Source organism: Trachurus trachurus (genome assembly GCF_905171665.1).
Source record: "Trachurus trachurus genome assembly, chromosome: 19".
Lineage (NCBI taxonomy): Eukaryota > Metazoa > Chordata > Actinopteri > Carangiformes > Carangidae > Trachurus > Trachurus trachurus.
Window position 1 is genome coordinate 17,501,540 of NC_139913.1, and position 24,146 is coordinate 17,525,685.

General features: G+C 40.0%; 1 protein-coding gene across 1 annotated transcript; it reads right to left on the minus strand.

The window, feature by feature from the left end:
- Positions 1-836: 836 nt before the first annotated feature.
- lmf1 (lipase maturation factor 1) lies at positions 837-24,146 on the minus strand (the record flags this gene model as incomplete). Its single annotated transcript, XM_083994745.1, has 11 exons — positions 837-1,210; positions 2,473-2,585; positions 2,850-3,033; positions 3,248-3,401; positions 4,495-4,675; positions 5,506-5,673; positions 11,526-11,591; positions 18,370-18,518; positions 21,148-21,158; positions 22,249-22,558; positions 23,909-24,146. 11 exons carry the CDS (start codon positions 24,144-24,146, stop codon positions 1,024-1,026), a joined length of 1,761 nt encoding a protein of 586 aa, XP_083850871.1. The 3' UTR covers positions 837-1,023.

Sequence of the window (24,146 nt, forward strand, 5' to 3'; positions counted from 1 at the left end):
ACATGATCACTGTAAACCTTGATGTAGTTGACTGAGGACGGATAAGTGGCTTCTTCAAATACTAGAGATACTGCAGAGGACAGAATGAGAGATCCAACCATGAAGGGACTCGAACCCTCAATCTTCTGATCCGAAGTCAGACGCCTTGTCCATTAGGCCACATGGTCACAAATCTTTGATTTCAAACTTTTGATGGACCCACAGTTTGGATTATTATTCATGTTTATCAGCTTGGTTCTGTACAGCGTTTCAAAATGACTGAGACATTGCACAGCATTGGAGAGGTAGCTTCACATTAGTTTCTGTTGAGAAAAAGCATCACTGGAAACAGGTGAGATGAGACCACCCTCCAACTACATATGGACTTGAGCTCACATACATGTGATCTGCTGTCATTTCCCTGATGAAATTCCTGTTAATCTCCCGTCTTCAGTCAAGCCACTGTAGTGCCACGTAATGTGCAAAATCACTGTAAAAATGGTGTTCAACACTCAAGTGAGTAAAACAAAAACACCAGTCATTAGCCTATGTAGTTATGATTTAAGTCCCAAGTCAGCAGAGCTTGCACTGAACTTGTAGCTAAACTCATCAGATGTTAGCCGACACATAATCTCAAATGTTTGAATCGCCTAACCCTAACCCTGACTCTAACAACCGACCAAGATGAAAAATGCCGAGCCAAAACCACACCCCGCCAGTGTATCCTGTCCCTAATCTGTTTTAATAGTTACATCGGCATTTTCCAATGCTGTTGTATGGCAATACAAAAAGCAGTAATAAAGCACCTTTTTAGTGAACAATTAAGATCAACTACTGAGTCCTCAAATATTAATGTCAACATGTTTAATTTCAGCAAATGTTTTATTAAGCAGTTCTTTATGAAATGTGGAAAACCTGATGCATCCTTGGCCCTTTTTTGTTACATTTATTGAACATCAACAGTCTCGCACTGAAACGTATCTCTTTCTGATATCAGTTAAATAGTTCCCTGTATAGTTTCCTTTGAGTCCTGAGGTCATGACTTTAGTTTCTGTTTGGTGGCACATGTGGGTGGGGCCAGTTTCTGGACTGGAAGTAGCCCCTGAGTCCTTCCAGGTCCAATGGAGGGAAGTAAGCTCCAATACGTTTTCTCAGCCACCACTTCCCCTGTGCTGCGCTGGCGCTGCCCGGCTGGCTGAACTTGTACTTGAAATGTTCTCCACGCACCCACCTGAGAGGGAGGAGGACACAGGAGAGTGAAGAGTTATTAGACTTCCTCATCTATTGCAGCTGAGAATAATAGGGGTATCAGGAGACAGGAGGCACTTTACTCATTCATCTAGATTTTCTTTCCAAACATGAGGCTTGAGTTGTTTTTGTTTTTAACACTCACAGTTCGAGAATGGGCTTCTAAAATAGATCAGGATGAAGGTAAAACACAACATGAGACATTGTCTATATTGTCTCTTGTTTGCACTGGATCATATAAGTCATGTCTGACATAAAAACACCCAGTAGCATTTGAAACACTTTGGCCCTTTCCTGTACAAATATAATAGTGAGTGTTCAGACAACTGAAATGTAAAGCTTAAAGGGATATTTCAGCTTTTTTGAAGTGGGGTTGTATGAGCTACAAAATGCCCATTAAGTACAAAAAGTCCCGCGGCACTCCTCCGCGACATGCTGTATCACTCCGCCTCTTCACACCGCTTATCCAAACAGCTGGACTGATACAACGCATCGCGGAGCCTGCCTGTGCGAAGGAGTACCGAGGAGTACTGAGTGAGTTAGTTAGTTCCAGATTTAAAAAAAAACTTTTTTTCTGACCAGCTGATGCATTGTAAATTTTTACTATCGTACTCTTGAACTGGTGTACTATTCTGAGACTGGACTTCTCGTAGGCGGCGAAAATACGCTTATTAATTGTCCCTCATTGACAGCAGTGTACTGCCTGTGTCTTGGTGCAGTGCGATGCACCGGTGTTTCTCAGTGGGGGAGAGCAGAGACTTTTCTACTGCATCTAGTGCACTTATTGGGCATTTGTAGCTCATACAATCCCACCTCAAATAAGCTGAACTATCCCTTTAATTTAATCATTGTGATACTAACTATCAACATCATTTAGGTAATTTATTTGAAAATATATATTGTGTATATATCATGAGCACAAATACATTTTCTAGCAAGAGAAAGTCATTGTGTGCTCTTTCCGTCACTAGAGGGAGCTATAGGACAGAAAATAACTACTGCAGACAATATGTGATTGTCATTCAATGGATCCATGCTCAGCTATTTCAGTAAATAACAACTGAAAATGTTTGAGTAGATATTAGTTTTTGAAAATAACGGCACATAGATGGGGCTGGGAAGTGACAGAAGATGCCCCATGCTGATAAAAGTCCCTTTGCCAAAGCTGAGGATGAAGATCCACTGATTTGAGCTTTTCTGCATTCTCTGGTTTTTTTTAAATTATTATTATTTGTTATTTTTTACCTGGGGGCGTCTCTGCCCTGGAAAGGGTTGTGGTCGAGCAGGGAGAGGACTGTGCTGTCATTGGACAGCAGACGTCCTGCTATGTGGATCACCCACTCACTCTGCTCGTAGGTCTGTACAGAAAGAGAAAAGGATTCAATGTTAAAAAAGATGGACATGTATGGTAAAAAAAGAGATTTAAAACTGAACAATACCATGAACAGAAAAAACACTGAAGAGGTCAAACAGTTTACTTATGGATTTTCAGTATCAGCTCGTACTTAGTAAAAGCAGCTTCAAGTTAGTCTTCACTGAGTAGAAGTTGGTGTAAATATGTGCACTTGGTGGACATTTCCACAGGAGGATAATTCATATACCACCAAAACAAGCCAATGTACCTGGAAGGCCGCAAACCACATGAGCCAGTCCAGGCGGTAATGGTACGGTGATATGAGGCACGGTCTCCGGTAAATATCCCCTGGCTTACACAGGAACTGGTACTCCTCCCAAACTGCCTCAGGGTCTTTGGGATCAGAACTTAGAGTCCCCTGGAAAATCACCTCAGTACGCTCCTTGGTGATGCTGGGTAAAAAAAGTTTGGAAAACAAGATTAAACCCTTATTAAAACTGCAAGGAAAGAGGTTGGAGTTGATGTTTTTTACAAATGTATGACTGAGGTGAAGCACAGAAAACTGACTTTGCACTGTGCAAGAGTAAGTTTAGTGTAAAATATCTTGATTTAACTTTAAAATTTGCTTCAATTTAATCCCCGGATTCCCCGCTTTCCCAGCTCTACCTGCCAAAGGCCCCGTAGGTGTTGACGATGCGCAGCGGGTCAAAGGAGGTGTTCATCAGCTGCCTGGAACTGAACAGGTTCATCACCACGGGGATGCTCAGAAAGCCAATCAGAACGCCCATAGAGATGTTCACCACTCGACGTACGAACATACCTGACACACAGAAATGAAAAATGATGGAATGTGAAAAACGGCAACTAAAATTACTACCATTACATATTAATATTCTGACAAAAGGGGAATATTTGTTTTTTCTGTTCCAGTCTGTCTACCTGTCCATCCATCACACACTGTCAACAACACTCCTACCCAGACTTTATGAAATTGCAGGGATGCATGTCATCGCTCCCTCGAAGCCTAAAGCGGTTGCGACTGTGTTTGTTTACTTATTAAATTCTAATTACTTTTAGAGAAATAGAGCATCTCGCAGCTGTGTGATCCCCGATTTCCAAATGAAACCAAGCGGCCCATGGGAAAGTTGTAATTACACTTCAAATTATGACACATTTGTTAGTGTCTGGCCATAAAAGTGAATTCATCATTTGGATGCGGGCTGACGTGACAGAGCCCGTGCTACTGAGAGTGCACAGTAAGCCTATGTGTGTTTATGTACGTGTGTCATCACTTTAACACTTCCTCAGTGGAAAAGGTTTGGCCTGTTAGATCATGGGACGCCTGGTATTGACAAATGTTGGCCGAGTCTGCATCAGTTCCTTCCTACCTGTTATGCGGGCCTGCTTATCCCATGCATGGTAAAGACATCAACACAATCCAACTAAAACCTTCTGGGTCTGTTCAAATGATTAAAACATACTCACACTTAAGGTAAAAGCCTATTTTATATTCTACTTCCTCCAACAAAGTAAAGACACTAATGGGTCCAATGAGACCAATTAGAGAGGCCACTCTCACTCTTTTACAACATTTTAAGAAGTCTGCACTGTAAAAAAAGAAAATGTAAGCGACATCACATTAAATTCCAATAAACCACATGTCAGACTTTTCCCAGCTACTCAGCTGTCCAAGTGCTAATCCCTTGTCTTCCCTTTAATTCTCTTTCTGTTATAACCAGACCCACTACCTGCTATTAGCTTCTATAAAACCAATGGTATATTCTGCTCATAGTCAACTGTGTAACAGCAAATAAAAAAATGTAAAAAAGTCAACTGATGCGTTCGCATGAAGGAAGGATACAGCCATGGTTGGATTCTGCCCTGCACATAATCTGCTTTGTGAGTTTAAATACCTTTGGTGGGGCTGGGGGTGCGTCCAGCTGCATCTTCACTCTGTATCTCCAGCACTACCTTCTTGGCTCCCCCGCCAGAGCGGAACAGGAAGCTGAGGGATGCATCGTCGAAACACGCAAGGCTGGGAACAATGGTTAGCCAGTTGAGGAAACTGAGGTTCCCGCTGACTATCAGAACCACCTACAGAACAGAAGACAAAGGACAAAGAAAAGCACGTATTGCCTTGTAAACTCTGACACCGCCTCCATGTGAGGAGAGACATGATATAGTATGACAAACCTAAGAGAAGAATAATACAGATAAATACAATTTAACCTTTCTCACCACAACAGACTTGGGCCTCCTGTACTTCCATTCGGTCATAAACTATTATCTAATCACATGTGGGGAAACGGGCTCAGCATCAATCACATCTCTGGTCTTGTATTGCAACACAGCATGCAGATTTAGGCTGTTTACCAAATGAGGATTAATGTACAGTGGCTGTAACTACATTAGCCCTGAATGCTAATGGAAAGCATGCCATTTGTCATCATGTACAGATGCCAAACTGTTTTACAAATCAGATTATTTTTTAAATTAATTACATAAGGTAAGTAAAATACATTAAATATATATATATATATATATTTGTATATATAGACTTGTTTTTGTCATACCTACTACACTTGTATATCAAAGCCTCTTGGTTCATAAAATCCTGACACTTTGCAGAGACAACATAACCTTTCTTTCTTCTATTTGTCAGCAGCTGCCAAATGATACAAATGTAAATGTTCACATCATAACTAGAACTTCACTACTTTTATGAAAAATGCTTTAGATCCTTTTCTTGGTGGAAACTTATGACCTATGTCAGTATAAATATTCAGAGGCTTTTGATGCCAGTCCATTTTAATCAGTTATAGGGGTGTATTCTGTACATCTGCAGTATTTATTTGCTCCCTCTGTTTAGCTTCATGTCGAAAAATAGCACTTTCAGTTTTCCACCGGCGAATTGCTTGTATTACCTGGAACAGGATCTGGATCGCTCCGTTGACGATGCACATCCGCCTGCCCAGGAGGGTGAAGAACGGGACAATGAGTTCGATGAAGTGGTTGGACAATGTCTCGAAGCGATGGAACCACCACGGGGACCGGTGCATGTAGTAGGACATGGGGTTAGGAACCGGCTGGGTCTGAAAGACAGAAATGGAACTCTTTAAAGTCTTTATTGATGTCGGAAGCAGTGATTTGCTGCAGGAAAAAGTTCCAGCAGGGGGGGTTATTGGAGTTGAATGATTGGATTTTTCCATGTATTTCTGCATATACTCATATAAAAATCATGTTTGATTATCTTCAGTGTCTGCTCCGCTCCAATACTTGTTGCAGCGAGTGGTTTCTAAACATAGTCTGCCTCTGCTTCTCCAGGTAGACGTTTACTCTGCTTTACTTTGGCACTAAGCTCTCATCTCAGCCCAGGATGGAGAAAAAGTTAAGACAGAAACATTTCCACGTCTAAATAAAGATGGAACTTTATTCAAATGAAGGCAACACCACCTACACACACACACACAGACACAGTCAGTGGTTTCATACAGAGCTGTGCAGTGTTTGCGTACGTATGATTAAGTGCGTGTATGTTTGGTGGTGCATGTAAATTGTTTAATGGCTGAAGGTGCAAGCAGTGTCAGGTGAGGTGGTGAAAAATAAATATAGCGCAGAAAAAGGGCGGGTTAAAAAAAGAAAAACAGCCGCGCTGCTAGTCTATACTCTTATTGTTTTTACGGAATGGAAGAAAAGAAGGAGTTATTCAACCTATAGCTAACCAAAATACCCCTGGAAATCCAAGGGCAAAGAGCCTGCAACCTCAGACAACCAAACAACCCCAGCTGGCCGGCGAGCTCGCTGCGTTACAACAAACAAACCAAAGCAAACAAAACGCTAAACTGCTGAAACACACCTACACAGCCCCCTGGGAGTCAGGACAGGAGGAGATCTGCAATTTCTCTGCAGGTCTGAAAGAGAGCAGTGTGTCAGAGGGGGTTAATAAGGCTTCACCTGGCGCCAGTGGCTTCCAGTGCTCCCTGTGTGTGTGTGTGTATGTATATATCCAGATTACCCCTAAGGCCGTTGACAGCTGAGGTTGGAGCAGGTAAACGGACCCAGCATGAAATAAGCTCCATATTTCATTAGGACTTGTCAGGTGGCAGCTCATTTTCTAACGCACTTTGATTACACCATTAGAACAGCACACATTAAATGTCATGATGTGATTCTGAGAATTACTGTTTCTGTCTTTGTTTCTCCTATTGAAATTTAAAGGTCCATCTAGCATTCTGATTCTATTATTTATCTATTAAATAATTCTATTTTATGAACGTGAAAGTGTCTCTTGAAATGTGCTCTCTGGTTGGCTGGATTTTCCATTCCGTACAAACATGGCGGTGCAAGATGGCGACACTCTCTAAAGCAAGACCCTTGCTATATGTATACATAAAAAAGGAATTATAAGGCTATGAAAACAGATTTTATTTTATAGCGATTATACACTTATACAAATATATTCATTGGTAGTATATTCAGATTTTGCAAATTAACCATGACAAATATTACACACTGGATCTTTAAATGTATCATTTAAATTCATAATTCAGGATGAAATATCTTAGTTGCAACAACCAATGAATCAGTTTGGTCTCTTGTTAATTGATTTCATTTTTCCTTTTCTTGTTTTTCCTGTTTGTTTCTGTGGATTAATGCCTGATTATACTCTTGCTGGAGTCAGCTGTTGACATGCAGTCTTACTATTTATGAGTAGTCAAGATGGACTGATATTCATTTAATGACTATGTATTGCTTCTCTCCCTAGATTAGTGGATTAATGAAGTTTGTGAATGAAGAGAATTGTTTTTTTGTCCGTCTATGTTGCATTGCTGTTTTGTTTTTTTGTTTTTGTTCTTGTCATTGCCTTTTTGTTGTGTGTGCTTTGACGTAAATACATTAAAAAAAAAATCATAATTCAGTGAAAACTACAATATGCAAGAATTGGAAAGCAAGCCAGCTTTAATCAGTATTTTTGAAAACAGACCTCTCCTCTCCTGCTATCCCTCCCTCCCCCTCCCTGCTGTCTTGCTCTGCCCAGTTTGCCGGCCTTTGAGCTATCCTTTGAGTGACGTCCTCCAGCAGCACATACCAGCTTGAAGCCTTTGGTCGGAGATGAGTAGAAGACCAGAAGCACATTGATTGAAAGCCATGACTCCCCACCCCTGAGTTTGACCATCTCTGATTGGTCAGAGGGGATGACTCAGAACCTTTAGGAGGGAATATCTACTGCACAGCTGCCAGGTTCAATGAGTCAAGACGACAGCAGCCGCTGACAGCTCGCCATGAAAGACACAGTGCCGAGATGATCCTTTTGGGATGAGCTGGTTCTTTGTATTAACTGGACACAGAATGTGATCTGATCTGCATCTAAGTCACAAATATAGACATTACAAATACAACATGCTTATGCAAACAACACAAACAATTACTATTCACTTTATTGACCACACCCATTTAACTTTCAGTGCTGGTGGAAAAACAAAGTTATCTATCTATCTATCTATCTATCTATCTATCTATCTATCTATCTATCTATCTATCTCTTACATGCATTGCCTTTATTCTAAGTTTTTTTGAGATTTCACACATTCTTTCGTCATTTTTTTAAGTTTAGTTCGTCAGGGTGATTGAGCTCCAGTAAATCTCACACAGCAGTGAGGAAAAAAGAGACTTAGATATTTCAGTGTTGTCACAATTACGTTTGTCAGGTCAAGGATGAATGATGTGTTTATGTTGGTCAGTGTCTGCTGGATTGGATGGCATGGAGGAGACGTACAAAAAACGTGTGCAAAGTTTTCATGAGACACATGTTCTGTATATTTAGTAAATTGAAAGCCACACCAGACTGATTAACATCCTGCTGACACTTTGATGCTGCACTTGATTCTCCTCTCTGAAGTTCATCAAGTGCACATGCCGTCTCTGTAGAGGATCAACATTTTCCTGCTTTTTTTTTTTTTTGGTTAGTTTAACGGCCGCTGCTGCTCTTGTGCTCCAATTTAAATATGAACTGAACAGACAATGTAGTTAAGACTTTGGTTCCTTGGAATTTGGGACCAAAGAATTACTGTATTGCTGAATTTAGACTTTTTTTTGTAAGCTGTGATTGAAAGGCTCCATGTACCCAAGAGTTTCCTTTACCACTGCATAATTACAGCAAGGCATTCTGCCTTAAACAATTAAGCTCATTTAGGCTGGTTTCAGTGAGCATTTTTAATGTCCTCTTCTGTGTGATATTAGCCTTCATTAGGAAATAAATTCAATATTTTATCCAGACTTAATTATCTCAACCATTATAATATAGAGCAATTTTATTTTCATTGTCTCCAGGGGATGAATCAAACTGGCTTAAGTCCGTGACTTTATCTCCAGTGTTGTTATTTGATGGATTGGTATCACATTTAATGAGTAGTTCCTTTAAGAGGATTAATTGTGAAAACTTTAATCTACTGAGCTTTCATGTAGCACCATCATCACGTCAAGATTTCTGTTTGACAATATATAGCTGCCAATCAAACGACTTTAAGTTTTGCTTTAATTAGCAAATGTTAGCAAGCTGACATTATGAACTTAGACTGCTAAAGATAAGGATGCTAGTATGGTCACTCTAGCCATGTTCTCACGCTGATGTTAGCACTTTGTGGTAGAAAGCAACACAAACCCTATGCACTGCCTCACAGTGCTGCAGGGCCAGGCCAAGCGGGCCAATCTAAAAATATACAGATATTTAAGAATAAAGATTAATTTCCCCTGTTAAGGATGTGTTGTATGATTCATTAACACACACAATTGATGCAATAAAGATGTACAGTAAGGTCTCATTTGATTTAATTTGTTGGTCTATTGCTCTACGAGACATTAGCTATGCTAACATTATTCTTACTCATGGGAAGTGAAACCCCATGAATATATTAGAATAACAAATCAGAGTACAAAAGTACCAAACCAAGAAAAGTCAATTCATATGTCAAGTACATCATTCCTAAAGTTTCTTCCATAAATCACACACATAATAATCCCAAATGGCATTAGCTATCCAGTGTCTTACAATCTGTCAGGATTTCCCATTACATCTCAGACTGTGTAAGTAGTATATTGTATTCCTGATATGTGTCAGCGTCAGTCGTGCAGCTCCATAGGAGCCAGTGTATTCCTGTCTATATGAATTACAGACGATGGCCCTGCTCTCCCTGCGGCTTGCTAACACAGAGCAGTGTGGGTCAGAGTGGTTGAGCATCCCGCAGGGGAAAAACAAACAGTGGATTTGCACAACCTCACGCTCTGTGTGAGAGGCTGATTTATTGAAACCCTTGACAGCATTTACTGTAATGTTTTGCCCTGCTGTGGTCAGCCTGATGTGAGTCCATTGCAGTCATGTCATCAGTCAGGAGACAAAGCCAAGGCGCAATGTTTTTGTATATCTGGATCAGTCTAACATATTCACTTTGCCGAAGGAAAACAGGCCTTTTGGGAAATTACAAAACTAGTCTTTCAGAGAGTGATCTTTATTTTTTCTTTACTTCTACTTGTGATGCAGTCTGAAGAATGATTTGTACTTCATGTGTCATTTGAACTTGATACCGACACTGATCTGATTTGGTGAAATCCTTGGTTCTCACAGTTCATTGATGCGGTGTTGCTGCACTTCCTAGAAGTCAGCGAACAGCCTTGGGGTTGTATGATGAGAAAAATTCAGCTTCTGTTATTTTCTTTGTCAGTTCCCATGATAACCACTCTCCACCGTTGTAGCATCTGGAAACTTCAAATGCGTCATTTCTTGTGCACCAGAGGATCCCCCCCCAAGACAGAGGGCCCTCAGCCTGCTCAGAAAATGTAAATGCAGCTATATTCAATATTGGTATGTTAAAGGGATAGTCCAACATTTTGGCAAACTGGCCCATTACCATAATCTCTATAGTTTTAGGAGTAGGTTCGTTACCTTTATTTGTCGGTGCAAGCTATTTTTAGAACGGCAGAGCAGAGCCGCAAGCTCCTCATCAAACTCATCAAATACACAATCCAACAACTCCAAAACGCTCTTGTGGAAAAGTTGTGACCTGCACATTCACCACGCTATGAAATAATAATGGAATGTTATGAGACAGAGTTGTTTTAGAGGTAAATTCATGCAAAACTGCTGATGCGCGTTCCTGTCAGGGGCAATTTTTCGGCAAGTAGTATCTACATTTGCCTCGAAAACAACTCCGTCTCGTAACGTTCCGCACCTTTTAGCTCATTGTTTGGGTTACACAGCCCAAAAAAGCCCATAGAAACCCATTGTACACAAAATATAAACCCACTGTAAAATGATGAGCTAGTGGCTAGCTAGAGGTCATAGCCCCAAACTGTCAGTGCATGGTGATGAAGCACATTTTTTATTTTTTGTTATTTGTTGTGCAATAGTCTATTTACAGGTGTTGGGGAGTATAAGGGATCAGTTCCAGAGGTAAGTGAGCAAGATCTGACTGATTACCAGTTCACTTGAGTCAGCATCTGTTGGGGGGTGAAGACTATATGTTTGGAAATAGAAAACATCTGGGGTTGTGAAATCGTAAAAGAAGTGACCGTACCTAACCTCTGCAGCCCTCGCAGCACAAGGGTAAGTTAGCCACTGTTAGCATATAATGAATCTTTGAATGAGACATTGGCCGTTGAGTTGCACTGTGGTAATGAGTCTTTCTGGTGCTTTTCTTGACGGTTTATCATATGAAAACCAGCGGACAGAAACTAAAGCTCAGTGGCTCAGCAGCTGATGAAAACATTGGTCAGTTTAATCAGTTTATGGACGGAGAGTAGGACCTGAGGAATGGTTATGTACAGTGAGTGTAGCTCAGTAGTATGGCACACAGTGCAGAGAAACCTGTGCACTGAAAAGAAACGCAGACACACACTGTGTATAGTAAATGTAGTGTATAAAAAGACGTACTACATGCATAACACACACCTCGTAGTGGTAGTCCATGCAGGTGAGGTCTCTCCAGCATTTGTCCCCTCTGATTTTAATGAGACCCTGGAAAGGAGAAAATAATAATGATATAATAAACTTTACGTATTCATCAATTTTGACAATGTACAATGTTTTTCAAAATTAGATAAAACCAGATGAGACAAACAGAAAGTAAAAACATGAAAGCTCCCACTAATGCTATACTTTACAGCAGGCGTCACCTGTGTTATAAATCATGTACAATAAGCAGCCCATTAGAAAATCAGATTAGAGCCTGCAGCCACTGAAAGCACGCATCCAGCTGAAACAGTCCAAAATGAATATAACATAATCTATCCGCATCCACGTGCATATACGAAGGAAACGTTAATTCAAAGCATGAATGCATTAAGAATTCAGATTAAAGATTCATTTTCAATGTAAAAAGAGATACTGTGTGACAAAGAGACAGTTCTTCACACGAGATAACATATTACATAAAAGGCAATAAAAAAGCAGAGAAATGACTGATGATGGTAATACAGATATACACACAGTAAACAGAGACCATTGTTATAGTGAATTAGGTCTGGACTGAATTAAAAAATACATGCATTGTAAAATAAAACATAAAAGTGAATGAATGGAATTCTGTTGTTAAGGTAGATAGGTAAATCTGAATGCAAAGAATCTTAAACATGTTTCTGAAGTAATGTTTTGTCATTGTCATGCCTACAACACAGTCAGGTGTGGTTAGGGTGGAGAGTTTATTTTTTGTGTTTGTGTGGTGCTGTTTTTGTACTTGTGTAGAATGAGGAATAGAAAAGAGGAAAGTGGCCAGTCCCACCCAGCAGTATGCAACCTATGGCTAAATGAGACTTGGAACAGACCTGCACAGGGTGGTACTGGTACAGCAGGCCTGTTTCAAGTTTCACTTAGCCATAGGTCACATAACCTATACACCAACACTGAGGTACTAACTCTCAGGTGTTGCCCGGTTCAATGAGTCAAGACAACAGCATGTCTGTGAGTCGATATATTTTCATTACATCCCCTGGATATATGAAGATATTTATGTCAAAATACCCACTGTAAAATATGTTTATTTCTATTAATAGAAAAAACAATATTTCTTTATTGAGTTATTTCTGTATGCATACTGCATCTGTGACACATTAAAGTCCAAAAGGACGCAGTAAACTCAGGGACGCACCTCGTTTTCAAATTTCATCCTCCAGCAAAAACAACTTTGCATTATTGGTTCTACTCTGGATACCAGATGGTATCAGGTGAACATATTTTGTATTCATTATCTCAACTTAAAAGTTCTATTGTACATTCACAAACTCTGTTTCTGATTGAGAAGTTCGTCTGTGGTGCGTTGTCACCGTTTCCTACTTGCACATCTCTGAGCATTTTGGAGGATGGGGCAGCGCTGTCACACAAACTCGGCAGTTTTTTAGGTTTTCAGTGAAAGTAATTACAGCCTAACACACACACACACACACACACACACACACAGGGTGACAGCTCTTTAATGTCAGCGTTCAGAGAGAGAGATGATCACGTGTGTGTTTGATTATGAATTTATTATTATAAATATGTGACTCTTAACCTTAAATTCATGGGTTTGATTCCCAGCAGTGCCCCCCATGGCACTCTCAAAATTTCTGCAAGGAAATGTTCTACTTAATTTCCTGCCAAGAGACCATGAAGAGTAACTGTGCTTAATACTGTACAGTTTCTTCTTTCATTTGATACATTTTGTCAGACTGTATTATTGTACTGCCACAAATAGTGTCCCCCTCCACACTAAACAGGTTCTGTCCAACCATCTAGCTTGATGTTGAATTTTGAAGGCTATAATATCAACGATGCATTGATCTACATATTTGATGAAAATAAATTTGAAATGAAAATTTCTTAAATACATTCACAGCAAAAAAAAAAAGTAGATTGTAATTAATTACATTTGATGGCCCTACTTAAAATATAAAAATCTATTTCAGTCATCTGTGCATTACAAAGTGGGAAGTCACTCCTAAAGACCAAATCAGATGTGAATCTAATTTGCTGTCTGAACACATCATTAGCTGTTCTGACTGTCAGCGGTCTCAGAAACAGCTCTCTGACAATTAAGACTGGCAAATGAGCACTAATGAGACCAAACATGAAGGGTGTTAAGAACTGAACAGTAACATTCATCCTAAGAATAAAACTAGGGCAAAGACAAATGGATACAACAATAGAATAGATATCCTAGGCACAGCACAGAGCTGCCACTAGCAATAGCAGGTGATCCAGCTGATGGTCATTGTTGAGCTGTCTATAGTTCAGAGTATGAGGCGGGTTACTGAAAGTTCACACACAAACTAAATCAAACACATTTCAAATTAGCCCAGAAAATGTCAGAGAGGATTTTCCCCATCTTAAAAGAGAAAATAAAACTCAATCAGGACCCATAACACAGAGAAATGTGTCCTCAACCTTGTGCCTGTTTTGCACCAAATGAACCAAATGAAGTAAATAGAGCGCTATCCAGGACACGAGATTGTCAATGCTGATACATTAGCCCATCATGTGGTTGGCATGGAATGTGGAATGAATCGGCCGCTAACTTCCCTAACCAGATTTAGTAAAAACAGGACATTTCATACTGATAATGAGCTTGGCTGTTGCCTGCAGCTGCTGGCTGTCGACAGGCTGCGGCCAAAGATGTTGCTGATCTAATCTAATTCAATCATGAGATCCTGAAATGTCATCAACTAAAACCTGATATTCAGACTTGCAACGTAAACAGAGCAGTCTGCCGAGGGACCTGGGGAAGGAAATAGGAATACCTGCGTGGATTCAACAGGTTTCCCTGAGGAAAATCACTGGATACACACACACACACCTCAAGACTTAACTCCACTGAACATTTCTGTACAATTATGATCAAAATGTGTATTATAGTTAAAGGGAAAGTTGTGATTTGTGGGCAAGTTTCTGCTCTATGATGAGTTAATGGAAAGCTTGATGGATAGCCTCTTTACAACTGACAACTTTCACAATAATCCTGTTTTATGATTACATTTTGAATTTGACAATAAACTCCCAACACATGCGTCCACCCATCTGAACAAGTACCTCAGTATAACAAAAACAGAATAAAACAGTACTTCTCTCTTGATATTTTGTTTGGGCCTCAATAGACAGAGGAGCCTTGAAAGTGAAGAACAGTGACAGTGACATGGACAAACAATCTAAAACTTACCACACTTGTAAAGTCTATTATAACGCCGCCAGCATGATTTATTTGTTAGGAAAAGGAGATGTGGAAAAAGTACTGTAGGATTGCAAATCAATGAGCATGAAAAAGTCAAACTTCTTTTTTTTTGTCCTGCCCTCAAGTGGACATGGCTAACCATATTTCAGTGTTCATGAGCCACTAAAATCAAATTAACTACACTTTTTTGTAGCTTGTCGCCTGATTACCCTCACAATCAGCTGCTGAGCAGTAAACAAGCTGCCGAAGCTCAAATTAAAAAGCATCCAAACAGCTTAATGTCTCTCTGCAATGCGCTTCATTAAACATATCCACCTTTACTAATGGGGACACTGGTAAAGATAATTCTTTGATTAGCACTGCATATGGACATTTCATGTTTCTTTTTTGCGTTTGCAGCCAAAACCAAAACCAAAGCCTGATCTTCCAAGTTCAGTTGAGATGTGTGGGCCAGTAAGACTACGTTTGGTGCCGTCTAAATCACGAGACCACCCTACTTTTTTCCATATAGGTTGCAATGAATGAGTACTGTAAGTGTCTATGATATCCGAGTAGAGAACAGTCTCCATTCCCCCCAGAGTTACTGCAACCAACACATCCTGCTGTAGACAAGAACTTGCACAACTCTAATGTGTACTCAGTACAAGTTTACAAGTTATAATTATATATATATATTACATAATTACATAGTGCAGATGTTCCACAGCTAGATCAACAAGAATAAAACGTGTGTGTGAGTAGACAATTTGCTTGTGAGGAATCAGTTGTGAAAAAGAAATAGAGAAAACTAATTTGAAGTTGCTGAAATTACAGCTACAGTACACATGGATATGCCATGTAAACTTACTTACTTATACTTTAAAATGTTGATCATTATAGTACGTGTTACATGCCAACCGATGCCATTGTGACAGTGTGCACTATTCTGTCGGGACAAATAACTTAACATGAGGGATCAAACCATGTAAACAGTAACCAGTGTGACAACTTGGGACATTTCTTAGTCATGCTGCAAAAATACAACCATTTCGCTCGTTTCCTATGACTGAAGGATCCTTTGAAGTGTTGACTAGGCCATCTCGTCCTCTCGCAGTCACAGAGCTACCACAGCAACCACAGGCTGCCAGACAGAACAAAAAACTGCTGTGACTAGGACAGATCTATAACAAGTGACCGTTTCTCAACTCCAACGTAGTACTATCTAATGGTGTTCAGTACATGCTCCATGTTTTTATTATTCTTTGGGGAAAAAACAACCTTAACGGAGCTGAAACCTCAGCCAATCCATAACTAGTCGCCAATTTACTAAATCAAAACCTGTGAGTCTGTGACAGTTTCATTCTTTTGTTTATCGTTTAGCATTTGGATGAGACTTCTTGTGAAATGGCACGTCAATACTATTATGATGTTAAACTTTTAAGTTCTGGATGTCTGACATTTTTGCCAGTACTTGAATGCAGCATTGTTACAAATTACCCCAAAAAATGAGAATGTAATTGAGAAAATCACAGATTTGGGTTATCAGATAATCCAAATGGGCTGAGGGTGAGCTGTTCACCAGATAATAGTCAGATCCAATTGCAAGTTCTTGAAATATTTTGCACATAGTTAGAAGACATTATGTTGAGGTAACAGTATGTGTTATATAATGGCAAGTATATTGTGTACAAGGAAAACTAGGGAACTAGTCAGCTTGAAGGAATATTTTTGTAAACAAAATATCCTTACCCTAACTCATCAATTAATAAGGACAAAGACATCATTGTGAAAATGTCTATTATGAGTTCTACAATTTAAAATATCTTACTTTGTCTGACCAAGAGTCTGAAACCACCTAATGGCTGCATTCCCCTGTCAATCTGTCAAGATGGAGTTTAGACCAATATCTGTTCAAACATAATGTAGTGCAGTATGTTTTGTGAAGACACAGTAATCTTGACCTTTGACCTGTGACTACAAAAACGTCATCCTCGGGTTCAAGAGAACATGAGGGAATTCCATTAATGTGTTACTGAGATATTACACCCACAACACTGTTGTGGACATTAGTTAATCTACCCTATTATTAAAGGGATAGTTCCAAAATTCAAATTTCACTCATTATCTACTCACCCTCATGTCGACTAAGGGCTGGGAGAAGTTTCAGAGTCCTCCGTGCCTTCTCTGAGTTACAGCGGGGCTCCGTGCAGCACTGCATGTCCATATGATGGTTGCGAACGGAGCTCACTTTTCTTCGTCCAAAAAGACACACCAAAAAACAAATCTTGTGCGATTTGCGCCGGCGTCAGTGCAAATCGTGCGAGATTTGGACGGACCAGGAAGAGTAGTGCTGGGAGCTTCCACTACAAACAAGCTTAAAATACAGATTTACCGGTATTTAATTTTTTTCGGAACAATTTCTCATGTTGGGGCTTCAATACAAGAGGGACATTACAGACGAGCACTATGGAGGTATTTGGATGTTTTTTGGTGTGTCTTTTTGGACGAAGAAAAGTGAGCTCCGTTCGCAACCGTCATATGGACATGCAGTGCTGCACGGAGCCCCGCTGTAACTCTGAGAAGGCACCCTCACGCCCTTAGTTGACATGAGGGTGAGTAGATAATGAGTGAAATTTTAATTTTGGGTGAACTATCCCTTTAAAAAAATGCCTTAATTAATACTGAATATGAATATTCCTTGTAGCAAAAATATTATGTCATGTACCAAAAAAAGATGCAGCTTTCAACCAAACCCTCCACATATCCAGGATCAGTCAGGAAGACTATAGTTCTTTACAGTTGTGAACCCGTGACAGTGATCCAGAGCTGAGGTGCGCCCCCCGTGCTGCAGTGCTCTTCACGGTCTTAATAGGAAAAACCCCACTGGGGTTGTGGTAACTGCAGTGATTGGCAGATAAAACCCCGTCGGTGGTCTGAAATTCACCATGGAAACTGTCAAACAACCAGACATGTTGTTTAGCTGACCATATATTTGGGTTGGATTTCCAAATACTGGCAGGGTTTTACAGCAAAGCACGGCTCCAAAAGTAACGGTCTAAAATCAGGAGGACAAACACTGGAATATCCCAGGGAATTATGCTGTTGAGAAACTCTTTCATTTCTTCACACTGCCTTTCTGGATGTGTTCAGGTACGGGTATATGTGCCACACATGCCTTTCTGCTTGAATTTAGACTATTTACTTCCTCCAAGACAGAAATATCCATGTCTGTGCAGGATCTCCCCACAGGAAATATGTTAGTCAAGGTGCTGTTGGCAGTAAAAGCGTTTTATGAATGGGAGAGCCCCGAGTAAATTCCTTTTGATCAGTTTTTACTGTGTTTGACAAGTTCAATAATCACTACAAGGAGTTCAATGCAGAAAAAGTCAATAAGAAGTGATTGGTTTGCAATAGCAAGAAGGAAAAATGTATCCAATTATAGAAGTATTTTTAAAATATTCAATAGAAACTATGAGGCATTCAGGTAGATTCCTGTGTCGTCAAAACCCAGCTTGATTATTCTGGTCTCATCGCTAATTTTTGTGTTTTCCACACACTGACTCTATTGAGGTGTAGTAGGATATATTGCATTTATTTGTATAGTGTGTTACTCACAGCTCCTAGCATGATGCGGACAATGAGCCACCTGAAGGTCCAGATGCAAATGCGTGAGGGTGGACAGCTGCGGGGGACCTGGGACAGAGTCCAAACTGGACACAAAAAAATGGCAAGGAAGCCCGTCTCCAACAGCTGGCTCTCCCAACCTGAACAAAACACCACAGGATCAACAGGTTAAATTATTTTCTTGAGGTTCAACGTACAACAGAAGAACAGACAAAGTTTTATTCAATAGACCACACTCCAGAACCAAGAGGTGAAAGATGGACAGATCTACTGTAAACAGTTCTTTGCTGTTATATATATTCAAATTAAAGATTATAGCTCCAACTTTTTCATCAAAATGATTAATTTTTCAAAAATAATGCATCCACAGAATGTCTAGAGGGGTGCAGAATAAAAGTTTTACTGGATTTATGTGATAGCTCTGTGGAGAAATGGCATTGTGCTAATGCTAATGCTAATGCTAACTAACGGTCAGCCGGCACTGTAACGTTTCCGGTGCAGGTGTGACGCTGCGGGTGAAATTATTCAGTTGTGTTTTCAGTCAACTGTCAACACGCTGCTGCTCCTTAAGTACAGTTAGCGTTAGCTTAGCTTTAGCTACTAGCCGCTCGTATACCTGGCAACCAATTGAAGGTTGGAGTGAGAGCAGGTGAGGTGTGAGTGCCGGGATGAATTAAACTTGTAGCTAACACCTTTAGTGAGGTTGGATCTAAAGCTTAATAATGTAATTTTTACATGGAGTCTTTGTTTGACAGTGATAATGATGTTGACCAAGAGAATAATTTAAATGTATGATGACAATGGCCTTTGTTGAGCAGATATTTGGTCATGAACCAAAATGATTTATCAACCAACAGCCTCAATATCACCAAAATAAATACAGTTCATCCTGCTGGAGGTGTGAATGTCCGACATAATTTCATGGTGATCCATTCAGTAGTTGTTGGGTTATTAAGGTAGGAACCCAACTGACCAACAGACCAAGATTTGATATTCCTAGAACCACGTCGCCTGATTGAAACCAAATCCAGTGCATTTTTATTATTCAGATTGACCATACTAAATGCTTGGATTTATTTATTTATTTTTTAAATAGTGAGTGAATGAGCGGTGCCTGCCACTAATGACGCAAGCGGCACAAACCCCTGGCCTCTGGTTTGTTGTCTAGACTTGGGAACAATTGGAGGAGCTCAGTCTGCAGACTTTAAAGTTGCTCTGTCAGCTACAGTATAGGGTGATAATAGGTCCAAGGGGGGAAAAAAAGAAGAGGGAGTGAAGGAGAAAGACAGTGTCAGTTAGAGAAGAAGAAAATAAATATATTTTCAAAAAGAGAAATATAAGCCGCAGCTCCTAACCACAGACATCAGCCTGGCGTCTCTGACTACAAAGTGTCATTAGCCAGTCAGAAAGCTGCCACTGACCTCGCCACTTATCTGGGCCAGAGCCCTGCATGTAGCCTCCTATTTATACTTTCTTTCTTCTCTCCTCTACGTCCTCCCTCTTTACTCGTACATTCATGACAGTTTACTGGGTTCACCAAGTTAGGAGGTAATGTACTGTACGTCAATAAAACTTAATTCTGTCGCTGGCTGGATTTTAACCCAATAACTGGCTGTAAACACTTTTGGGGAAAACAATCATGAGAAAGCTGGTGGTGAGATTTAGAAGTATAAGCATAAAAGTAGATTTATGTGCTGTGATTATACTGTATTATAGTTATAATCCATGACTCTACATCTGCATGTTTCCAAAGGATAAAACAAGTTGGGATTTCTTTTTCTTATTCTTTGGGATTGATTCTTATGATTCCCAGTAGAACCATTCTCAGCGCCCATTTCAAACCTCATAGAATAAAATAATAGGACTGAATAAACATATCTTTAAAGATATGTTTATTTCAACTCTAAAAATGTCATTATGTCACCGGTGTCCCAATAACATGTGTGAGAGATTCAGATTCACAGAGACTACACTGGAGACAGGAACTAGTTGCCTACTCATTATTAAGAAAGACAACCAGCGTGTAGTCATGATGGAACAACCCAACAACTAGAGAAAATCATCCAGGAGCACAGAAAGGTCAACTGTAGACCACAAAACAAGAACTGAGTCTGCTCTGTCTTCAGATTCCACAGGCTGTCTATCAGGAAGATCTACAAGGCTGTAGCAAAAAAACTACACAAGAAGATACCTATGGAGAACATGCTGCAGGTCATGACTTTCATGACTGTCCTCCTCTTTTCCTTAGTCTTGATAATCCCATTTATTTCTTGTGACTTTTGGGTAACTAAAAATGTTCTGTGCCATATAGACATCTAGAGATGACTTGTTGAGGCAGGTTTAAAAGAGAATTGCCGAGGCGCAAGATCAGAATATCAAAAAACAACAACAAAAAAACAATTGAATAATCATGTTTGGTTGTGATTCTTGGAAAGAATTAATATCATCAGCACAGTATCCATATCAAACACAACCATGTACCCAGCAGCTAGCTTGCAGTTCACTGCTGAAGGCCAGGCAGAGTCAGCTGGATGCAAGGGAAGGATGCTAGTTTCACCCTCTTTTTTTCCCTGAAATCCCAATGTTTGTATTTTTCCACTGAATTCCTGCTGTGCATCACACCAGTTACACTGTAAACAAACTAAAATGGCATCCAAACCTGAGTGTTTCACATAAATGTTTTGCCTTTAATCCACTTGGATGATTGAAGACAGTTCCTGGATTCTGTTTTGAAAGCTGAAAGAGTCACTGGTGTGGAACTTCACTTACCGAAGGAATACCTGAGAGGAAGACAAGGGAAACAGAAACCACAATGCAATAAGACTTCTGATGCACTCTAACATCATCAAATAATTAGAATAAGCTACATGTAATAGATCATTTCTTTGTCATGACTATTTTTATGATTATTATTTTATTACTATCATCGTTATATTATTTCTTCACTTCACTTTCATTACTGAGCAATCTAACAGTTATTTTTCTGAAGTAGCTAAAGAAAAAAAAATGTTTTGTGAGTGAATTGTTAAAAAAAAATCTGTGAAAAGTGATCATCATAACTTCCCATAACCTCAACTGCATCCTCAAATGTCTTCAAATGCTTTGTTCAAACAAGTCCCAAAGCCCGTTTTATAATATTATATAGAATAGAATGTAAATCATGTCACCTGAAATACTGAAACAAGAGTTTTTTTGTTTTGTTTTTTGTTTTTTTGTTTTTTGGGGGGGGGGTTCCCTAAACTATTGTTTATTCTTTGACGGAAGAGTATTAGGGCTGCTGTGGAAAAAAGAGTGACTTCCAACTTTTTTCTCAGAATTCTGACTTTAAACTCAGAATTCTGACTTTAATCGCATAATTCTCACTTTAAAGAATAGGATTCTGACTTACAAATCTGAATTCTGAGAAGAAAGTCAGAACTCACTTTTTATTTTTTCAGCGGCACTAATCCTCTTCTATAAGTCTAAATCCAAAACAGTGATTTCATAAAGTTCAAAAGCTTTAAGGAATATATTTGTATAACTATGTGGATATATTATAATGTAGAATAGAATAGCTGGTACAAGTTACTCATACCAGCTATTAATGTCACATGTGACATTTAATTTCTTTACTGAATGCAACCTGGCTGGAACCTAAATGTCCTATTTGCCCATTTAGGAATCCTTAGGAAAAAAATTGCATTCATCTGCGGTCGTGTTTCAGTCAAAGTAATGAATGTAAGTTTAATCAGCTCTTCTATTCAGCTCTTGGTCTCTCCCGATTTCTCAGAAGATCTGTCTCATTGCTCCAGGAAGCTAATGGAGAGTCAGTTGATAATTCAGTTACATGTGAGCCAATGCACGGAATGTGTCTATCTATCCTGGACTCACCACAGCTGCCCCACGTTGACCAGTGAATGGTACAGCACCCACAGCGTCACCATGATCACCATGTTGGCCATTCCTGTCGCCAGCACAAACGCCGACAGAGCCATCCCCACCAGGGCCATGGCGTCCAGGTTGGCGTCCATGTCGCTCCAGTCCAACAACCAGAGGATTGACGGTGTGTACGCGAAGGCGGCCATGCCTATCTTTCCCCCGACGTAGCGCTTCACACTGTTGAGGTAGCTCTTGCAGGGCATCAGGCCGCGCTCACCAATCAGCTGCTTGTTCTGGTTGTAAGCTACGCTGAACGCCACCACTGCAGGAAAAGACACAACACCACTGTCACTGCATATAGTCTACATATTGTTTTTCATTACCCTTTATTTTGAAAAGGTCTTTTGCATCACCAAGAATAAAATATAGCATGAGTATGAAATCATATACAAACATGGACAAAATTGTTGGTCGTTCAAGAAAAAAAACAAAAACACAACTGTCACTGAAATAACTTGAAACTAGCATAAGTAATAACAATTTAATGAAACTTAACAAACAAAAATCAGACATGAATTGTGGTTCAACAGAGTAATTTAAAAAACAAACTAATGAAACTGGCCTGGACAAAAATGATGGTACCCATAACTTAATCTTGACTTGATATTTGTTGTACAATCCTTCCTGTTCAGTAGATCAGGACTCACAAGGCCACTTCAGATATAGTCCAGTGTTTTGTTCTTAGCCATTCTTGGGTGTTTTTAGCTGTGTGTTTTGGGTCATTACCCTCTTGGAGGATCCCTGACCTGCAACTTAGACCAGGGCTTTCTGACACTGGGCAGCACATTTCACTCCAGAATGCCTTAATAGTCTTGAGGTTACATTGTAACCTGCACAGATTCAAAACAGCCTGTACCAGTGCAGCAAAGCAGCCCCAGAACAGAACCGACCCTGATCCATGTTTCACTTTAGGTACAGTGTTTTCTTGTTTCTTTGTGTGCTTCATTTTTGCATCTGTGTACGATTAGCTGATGTGACTTGCCAAAAAGCTTAATTTTGGATCAAAAAGCTCCCGTTTTGTCTCATCAGTCCACAAAGCTTCTGGGCAAACGTCCTTTGGTCTTTTACTTTTATCAGTCTCAAGTTATTTCAGTGACAATTGTGGGTTTTTCTTTCTTTATCAGAAGGGTAAAAACAATTTTCTCCACGTCTGTCGCTGTTAATAACTGAAAGATGTACTCACATTTCAGTCTAAACTGTTTGATACAGACACAGGACTTTGACATGGATGTGTGTCATGTGGTGAAATCAGGCTATGAAGGCAAACATCAAACACCAAGGTCTGAAGGTGGCTCTGCCAGTTCAGAATGTGGGACAGTGCGTGTCTGTATCTGGTTGTGTAGGAGAGCAATGTATGGTTTTTGATTTTTGATCTTGCTTGTGTTTTCACACCGGTGCTCATAGATTTAGGCTGAGACTGAAAACCTGAGTCCCAGAAACAGAGCGTCAAGAACCTGCACTCATGTGACTTAAATAAAGGAAAACACAGCATGTGAGGTCATTGTAGACTAATATATTAAATGCATGTTACACAGCAGACGGACTGTAATACACCACACACCTCGTGTGTTTGTGAGTGTGGTGCAGAGTAGTGAAACTTCAGCGCACTTACAGTAAATAAAGGCGGTGAAGCGCAGCAGCACGATCCGTGTGAGCCAGTAAGTCCCGGTCTGCAGTGACCCGGGTCTCGTCCCTGTCTCTGTGTCTTTACTGGTCTCTGATCCATGATCTTTACAGCTGTCAGTGTCCGCGGCGTCTTTCTCTGTCTTCCTGATGTCGACACGTCTTCTCCGCACAGAGCTCTCAGCGCTTTCACTGCTGGCCGCCATGTTCAAGGAGCGGACGGTCAT